This window comes from Poecilia formosa, unplaced genomic scaffold, assembly GCF_000485575.1.
Source record: "Poecilia formosa unplaced genomic scaffold, Poecilia_formosa-5.1.2 Scaffold287, whole genome shotgun sequence".
NCBI classification, from domain to species: domain Eukaryota; kingdom Metazoa; phylum Chordata; class Actinopteri; order Cyprinodontiformes; family Poeciliidae; genus Poecilia; species Poecilia formosa.
The window spans coordinates 658,895-666,927 of NW_006800226.1; the positions used below are offsets into that span (position 1 = coordinate 658,895).

General features: G+C 37.7%; 1 protein-coding gene and 2 long non-coding RNA genes across 8 annotated transcripts in view; 2 read left to right on the forward strand and 1 right to left on the reverse strand.

Moving 5' to 3' along the window:
- Positions 1-3,479, forward strand: part of rassf7a (Ras association domain family member 7a) — a 38,343-nt gene extending 34,864 nt beyond the window's left edge. For all 6 annotated transcript variants that reach the window (XM_016681602.1, XM_016681603.1, XM_016681604.1 and 3 more), the window contains one exon: positions 712-3,479. In XM_016681602.1, the coding sequence (XP_016537088.1) occupies positions 712-743 (32 nt within the window). In that variant the 3' untranslated portion in view covers positions 744-3,479. The remainder of the gene's footprint in view (positions 1-711) is intronic.
- On the reverse strand, positions 2,843-4,886 carry LOC103151616 (uncharacterized). Its single transcript, XR_001664707.1, has 2 exons — positions 4,698-4,886; positions 2,843-4,316 (listed from the first exon to the last, which is right to left on the reverse strand). It is a non-coding gene; the product is annotated as an uncharacterized LOC103151616 (long non-coding RNA).
- A 2,067-nt stretch (positions 4,887-6,953) lies between these two features.
- On the forward strand, positions 6,954-7,807 carry LOC107838620 (uncharacterized). The gene is made up of 3 exons (XR_001664706.1): positions 6,954-6,993; positions 7,395-7,521; positions 7,725-7,807. It is a non-coding gene; the product is annotated as an uncharacterized LOC107838620 (long non-coding RNA).
- Positions 7,808-8,033: the final 226 nt, after the last annotated feature.

The following is an 8,033-nucleotide window of genomic DNA, read 5'->3' on the forward strand; positions in this document are numbered from 1 at the left end:
CTAATGAAAGACCAGACCTTATCAAACTGCACACGATTTACGCAGAGGACTGAATACTACCCACTCCACATCTTCAGCTATGTATTTATGAAAACCATTTTCCTTCTGCTCTGCAGTTATGTGCTGCTTTGCATTGTTTTCAGAGTTTGTGGTTGTACTCTTGACAAAATGTGGAAAAGTTCCAAGAGTATGAATGCTTCTCCACGGCACTGCTTGCCCTAATAACAATTATAAAACTGTTTCAATCAATACTATTGAAATTCATACCCTACAATTCAGGTTTATGTACTGTTTTTAAAGCATTTAGGATTTTAGGACAAATCCTCCTAATATCCTGATTGGTCAAACTGTTGTGTGTGTCTTGTGTGCATTTCCCTCACATATGCAGTGTTATTTTTCTTTGAGATAGGAGATACATGCCTATATCAGTTCTTTTAATAGACACTTTTTATATTCACTTGTGTTCAAATAAATTTTTTTTGACTGCAGACCTCAAGTAATACCCAAAATCTGTGGGCAAATTAATTAACCCAGAAATCGATCCTGTGTCAGACTGTGTTCCCTGCAGGTGTGTGTGTGTGTGCCTGCAGGGAAGGATGTTTTCTAGCTGAAAATGTTTTACCACCCCTCTTCCATCCCCTTAAAAAGAAAAAAAAGACAAAAAAAAAAAAGGTATCATCATCATCCCCCACCTGTTTTTGTGTCTTGCAGTCCTGACATCCCGAGAGTCGTCATGGAGATAAAACACGGACAGCAGGGCCACGGGAAAGTTGTTCACTTTTCTGTCACCGTCACCTCTTGTTTAACCCCTTTTGCTTCCTAACATTTCCATTCATTATTAATTTACCTTACAAGTACTTTATATAAATAAGAAAGATATATTTACAACGTTTTGCTACTGTAAACATTTCAAAGTATCTGTATGACATGTAAAATAATTTAGGAACCTTTGACCAATAGAGATTATTACTATGACTGTGTATTTAAATAATAAAATGTGAATCATGTTTTAGATATCCTTTTGTCGAGTGATTTTTTTAAATATAAAATTATAAGAAACTCTATTTGAAAACTGTGCATTTGAAATCCTTGCAGTAAGCAGTTGACTTACAAGTGTGCACTTGTGCCTTAATTTTTTTTTTTTTTTTTAACAAAGACAACCCTGAACAAGTGTGAAGTGCATTTGCTTTCAGGCCCCTTTAGGCCCTTGGTAACTCTGGTGGAATTTAGGTAGGGGACAGGAATTACTGTTAATGATGCAGAAATCTGTCTTGCAAGAAGAAGAGTTGTAAAGAGGAAATCACGTCTGAACAAAAGCCATAGGAAGTCTGGTTTAAGGTTTGCCACAAAGACTTCATAGTAAACAGGAGGAAGAAGGAGGAGCTCTTGTAAGGTAACTTTGTGGAATATATAATGTTGAGACGATGCATTAAGCCGAATAAAGGACGATCCTGGAAGGGAAACTGTTAGAAGCTGCAGAAGATTTGACTTTGTGGCTAAGCTTCACCTTCCATGAGGACATTGACACTCAATATAAGGCCAGAGCTACAACAATTTCATTATATATAAGAATATGTCTGGATTACAGCAGAATTGAGTTGAGAATCTGTTCACTGGTGCTCTTTCCAGTCTGTCTCAGCCTGAGTTATTTTGCAAGGTCAAATGGACACAAGTTTCAGTGCAGAGTTGAAGAAATACCCTAAAACACCTATCTGTAACTACACGCTATTCAGTTTTTGTATTTGTATGATAATCCTAAGTATACTAAAAATCAAATAAATCTGTCCCACTAATACAGTTTATCTCCAGTGATTATAAATCTTCATTTTGCAGGATAAATACACATCCGCTAAGGTCCTGCTCGCCACTTTAGTCCTCCACCCAGTTGCTGTTTGTTTACCCTGGAGACCAAATTTGCTGTCTGCCACACTCTGAGTGACGTAGGCCTCCCCGTGTGCTCTGGCTGACCCCGGATTGATACCCTGTAGGCTTCTAAAAATACCCTCCTCTGCCATCCCGGGGCAGGTACATCATTTTTCAAGCCTTCTTTCTTCTCATCTTAGTCTTAAAATCATTCCCCGCCTCCGTATTTCAATGTTTCCAGCACATGACACCAAAAGTTTTGATACAATGATCTACTATGCAGAATTGGATTATAATGAGGAGATTTGGAACTGTCTGGCTTTGTAAGGGTTAGATAAGCTTCAAATCCTTGTTTTGTTCCCACTGTCTGGACAAGCCCAAAGCCGTGTGGTACACTATCGCCCTCTCGTGGACATGGAGAATATTACACAGGTTTATTAGTTTTACTACAAAAGTGTTAAATTCATCATTTCCCACTGACTAACTCATTCAAATTGCTAATATTGAGGGATACAATAAAGCTAAATGTATTATTTGATCTTGAGCTTAGATTAGAATTTTACTTTATTAAAAAGAGGAACTTTTCAACATTTCTCGTTTAAATTGTAACCCAGACAGCTAAACTTCCATAATGATACAAAACCGGATTCTAAAGATTTTTCGGAGTTCTGTGTGTTGGGAGTTTAAGAGTAACATTTTGTGTTATCTTTTTCTCACTGAAAACTGATCAAACTGAGCATCTGGAAGAACAATCTTCTCAATGAAGATGAGCGTAAGCGTCTGCACGTCCCACATCAGGATGACGTTGACAGGAAGCTCAAGTTAAAGAGCCTGTGAGACAAACTCTTGTCTTTTTCCTCCGTGTCACAATGACTCATCAAGTACAGATGAGGTGGGAATAAAAAAAAAATAAAAAAATACAAATCTTGTGAAGACATGCTCTACATGACAAGACAAATTGAGCAGCGATTATGCAACAAATGTTTAAGTCACAACTTTACTTCTCACTTCATGCACATATAAATACACTTTATGCACAAACGATATGACGTTGCTGAGAAATTAGGTGAATATTATTTTACATTAATTCAAAAGTCAGGAAAAAAAAAACTACATTCTGAAGTCAAATTTAGCAGTTTTGTGGAACAAACATGGATGGCACCCTGGGCAAGCCCATACCCCACACACAACCAAAGACACAAAAAACAAACTTCATACATTAGAGCATTTAGATGGTTTGACTGATAAATTTTAAAGAGATTTAGACAGATTTTGTGAAAATGATACACTTTTACATGAATCCATATATATATCATCAGTGATCTTTATTTGGAGAATTCAGATAAAATGGGGAAGTGAAAGAAGAGTAAAACTTTCAGCGAAGCTCCTGAGGTCAGGAGTTGAACCTCGCACGGCTGTGCCCAAGCCTGACGGCTTCTTCACATGGGCCCGCTCTACCGCTGCGCCTCGCGTCGCCCTCACAAAGTCTGTTTTAAAGAAACTGTACTTAGTGGAGATTCAGTCCAGATTCGTGCATTTAGACTGTGTCTCAAATTAGGCGAGTTCTCGTGCCATGGAAGTATTAAAAACAGTGTTTTAAAATGTTCCCCCACGCCCCACAAAAAAAAGAGTAAAGTTTTCACAAATCTCAAATTGGGCCGTATAGAATCAATGTTCAGGGCAAAAAAAATTAAAAAAAAATTGCCATTTTCGGACTAAACAGTCTTTTTATGTACCAGAAATTTTTAGTATCTCTGGTACTAAAAAAATGATACCAGAAATTTCTGACGCATTAAAAAAAAGAAAACACTGACATAGCCCTTTTATTACCACAGAATCATAAGACAAGAATTGGATATGAATCTAATTTTTGACCAAATAGCAACTATTTTATGAGCATTGTCCTCGTCACACTCCACCCTGCCCTGGACGAAAACCCATATCGCTCATGTCAAAACCTTCCACTGATGTGACAATAACCTCGCCTTCTGGAGACCCAGAGACCCCAAACTTGTCATTGCTGAGAAGAAAACTGATCAATCCCACAGTTATGAAAAAGAAACTGAAACGCAGCTCACCAACAGCCACAACCGATGGCAAAAGGTCATCTGGGAATGCAAAGCAAAAGCCACCTGGGTTCTAAATAAGGTATGTCAGCACAGGATGAAGTTGGCCTCGGTACAAGTGGAGACCACTGGGAGGGCATTCGAGTGGATCGGGCCTTTCCCAGCAGCGCACAGGACATGATCAAGAACAGCATGTACATATAGGTGTCTGCCTTGTCCGGCTGAAGCTGGTCTGGAGGCGAGGCGGAGTGAGCGGTATTCCCAAAACCAGGTTAGCCGCTGTCACACGCACAGTGGAACTGGCAAATGGCACAATGTGCGTTAGTCAGTGGCTTACCTGCTTTTAGATCTCAGAGGTTATAGTGACAGTGTTTCGCCTCACACACTCTGTAGAGCATAAATGTATACTGTATCATCATTCATTGATGAATCAACTGGTCAGAAATAATCATTTTAGTATGTAATGTCACACAACTGAATAAAACAAAAGACGTCTATGTTTTATTTTAAATATTCTATCTGCTCCACTATGTAATAGTGATATCATCAGAGTGAAATGAGATTCGACTTCCTGTTCATGATCTATGGATCAGTCAGTACATTAACATATAGCTCACATCATACTGTTTCTAAACGGTAAAAAGAAAGTTTCGTTCTCACACATTGTTATAGTAAACACAAAATAAAGACATTTATAACAACATTACACGGTGATTAATGTATCACATTTTATGACTGCATATTCATTAAAAATGTAGCGGTACTTACCAATCCCAAGTTTTCTTTTAGGATATTTTTTAGTAAAAATAAAAAAGTTTAATTCCTGCTCCATGGTTGTGATATTTAATATCCATATTTTCAAAATGATTTTTTTTTCTTTCATTATTAAAGGAATCTCGGCGCAAGATTAAAGTTGGCCGCATTTAGGCATATTCTAAAGCCTACACCGCCGTAGAAGTTCAGTTCACTTGCATTACCCCCGCTCTGCCCACTCCCATGCATCTGCAACCCGACCTGGTTATGCAAATGTACAGCGAACTGGCATCCCGCTCAGCCAATCCGAGGCCGCGCTGCAGTCGCATGCCCCGCCTCTTGTTAATAATTGACATATCTGGAGCTCGATGGGCGGGATGTTCAAGAACAAGCACGTTCAGTTGATTGTTCGAGTTGTAGTTGGGGTGCGGCGCGTTCAGTTCTGCACGTCGTACTTCAGGAATAAACCATTCCCAGTTCAGCAGTTCCCTGCGCTGCTTCGTATTAGTGAAGCAGCTCTTTACTATAAAGGTTCCTTTAATCTTAATTAAACACCCTGTTAGGCGGCAGCAGCCATTCGAGCTGGTTTGTGTGGGTTTAAAGCCGTTTTGATTGCGAGCGGTCCGACCCCTCCGGTGTGGAGTGGTTGAACTCGGCTTACTTTGTGTACTGTGTTGCCATGAGCGGAGTGTGGCTGTGCACGTACCAAGGATGCTGCATGACAGTCTGATCTGATGATGATGACGGAGAGGAAGGGAGGACAGGGAACACTCAATTATTTAAGGAACGAGAGCTGACATCATTAACACATTGTGTAACATCATAATAGTTTTGAAATGTACAAATAAAATAACGTTCCAGTCATTTACGGTTAACGTTACAAGATCAACGTTAAGATATCTGACAGACGACGTGTAGAAACTGAGTAAAGTTTCAAGCAATTATTCTAAATTATTATTATTATTATTATTATTATTATTATTATTATTATTATTATTATTATTATCTGTTAGGATATGTTGACCCAATGTCAAACCAGGACAATTAACAATTAACTGTCATTAACTGAAAGTTAATTGTCTTTTACTTGTTAATTAACAAGTAAAAGAAAAATAAAAAGAAACTACGAATACTACACCAACCACAAATAACAATAACGTGTTCTAACATTAATTTGTATTTCTAAAAGCCCACTTTCCAGTCGCAGTCTGGTCCCATCACACAGGCTGTATTTATGTTTACGGTGTCCATGACTGACTTTTAATCTTCTCTCTTCGCGCCCTCTACTGGGCAAGACGAGAGAGCTGCTGTTTACAGTCTTCATCGTAATTCCAATTCCAATTTCACAATTATTAGATCCAGCGGTTATAGAAGTTTTGTAATAACGCAATTTAGGGATTGTTGTTTCTTAATGTCAGTGTTTCTGCTACTGGAGTGAGGCAGTAAGACAAGGATTTAGAAATAAAATAGTTGATAGTTGTATTTACTGGGCTATGACTAGTTTTCAGGACAGAATGAGACCTGTAAAACTGATGGGTCCATATAAGCCCAAGGAGAGAACCAGTCATCTGCTCCAACAATTTATTACCCTTTCGGAACTACGTTTGGACACCAGGAGCAGGAACATCACAACATCCTTATATCAGTGATTTAAAACTATTTTTAATTTTTGATACCATGCAGTAGACCGCAAAGTTGTGCATGAATGTAAAAGTCAATTATTTTCTTCACCGATAGAAAAGTGTAATGTGTTTATTATGAGTAGGACTAACCGAGCTGAAGGAAAACAAAGGAAAAATAAATATTCATTGATACAGAACCGAATCAGCAAATATGAACTTAGGAAACTATTGAAACCTTCAAGAATCTTATGTTGTGTAAGATATTTAAGAAAATAATAGTGAAACCGCACACATGAATTTCTTTATTTGACTGTTATCTCTAAAAATTTTTACTTTTTATGTTGAACACCAGACACATCTCACCTCTTTCCCACAGTTTTTCACTTAGTTCCACGACTGCAGTGGATTTTTATAGTCAATGTTAAAAGCAGCACAGAGTCTGAAGCGATGGAGGAAATTTATGTCAACATGGAACCTGTTGGACAAACTGCATCTAACCACACAGGTAAGAATAAAGTTACAGAGAAATCTAGTATGTATTTAATTAATTTTGCTAAGGTTCAGGTTTTTTGTTAATGTTCGAACAGCTCCAAAGAGAGGCTCTGCCTCAATATGGCTCAATGTGGCTGCATCTTTGGAAATCCTGAATGTCTTACTTTTGGCTGAACTCATCGCCCTCAGTGTACGCAGTGTGTCTTCTTCTAGTCATCTTAAAGATGAGTAAATTTTAATAGAGTAAATTTTATGTTTCTGTAATAAAAATGTTATCGGCTCTTCTGAAATCAAACTGACCAAATAACAAGGGTTTGAAAAGCATAAACTTGGTGTCTCAAAGTGTTGCAGAGAAGTGAATCTGTGTTACATGAGTTTGATTCATTTTCAGCAATGGTTGCATTTGCAGCCATTTAGGTTAGCATGTCTTTAATATCTCCTCTTTTTCACACTATTTTCCCAACAATTTATTGTTCAGTGTTACCTCAGTTTAAATTCTACAGGCATAACCAAAATCATGAAACTATTTAATAAGTCTTCAGTGAAAATACGATGTGACTTCTTTTTTTGCAAACAGGTTTGTTGATTTTTTTGCCAGCTCATGACATGACAGCAGATTTTTCTGACATTAGTAACTTTCTGACTGAGCAGAGCAGCGACAGCAAGTTTCCCTCCACGAACGCTAACTTCACTGAAACGACTCCACGAGCTGAAGAGACTTTAAGGTTTGTCGAAACTTTTAAAAAATTTGGATCTCATTAAAATGTCTAAAACCTTTTCCCCTCTGAATTGTAGAGTATAACTAATAACTTTCCATTTGTGGCTAAATGAATATAATGTAAATGAACAACTTTTATTTTAATTTATTAAGGACTGTATCATCAAAACAACAATGTAAAAGAAGCAAAACTTTGTTTTTTTCTTACAGAACAGACAAACATCAGTGGTTCCTGTTAATCCAGGGCCTGCAGAAGAAGAGAGGAGCAGATCCAGTAGAGATCGATGATTAGGATTTGTGTTGAGTGTTATATTATTTACCAACAATCATGTACCTTATAAGCATGGTGTTACTTAAAACCTAAAGATAAAATGTACACTTGTTGTGACTTACAAAGCAACAATTTTACCGGTCGCGGTCCCTGTTATTCTTTCTTCTTAAAACTTTAACATAATAAAAAAGCTGGAGAATGATTTTATGTGGAGGATTGGTTTAGCATGATGCGCTCTGATTGTGTCT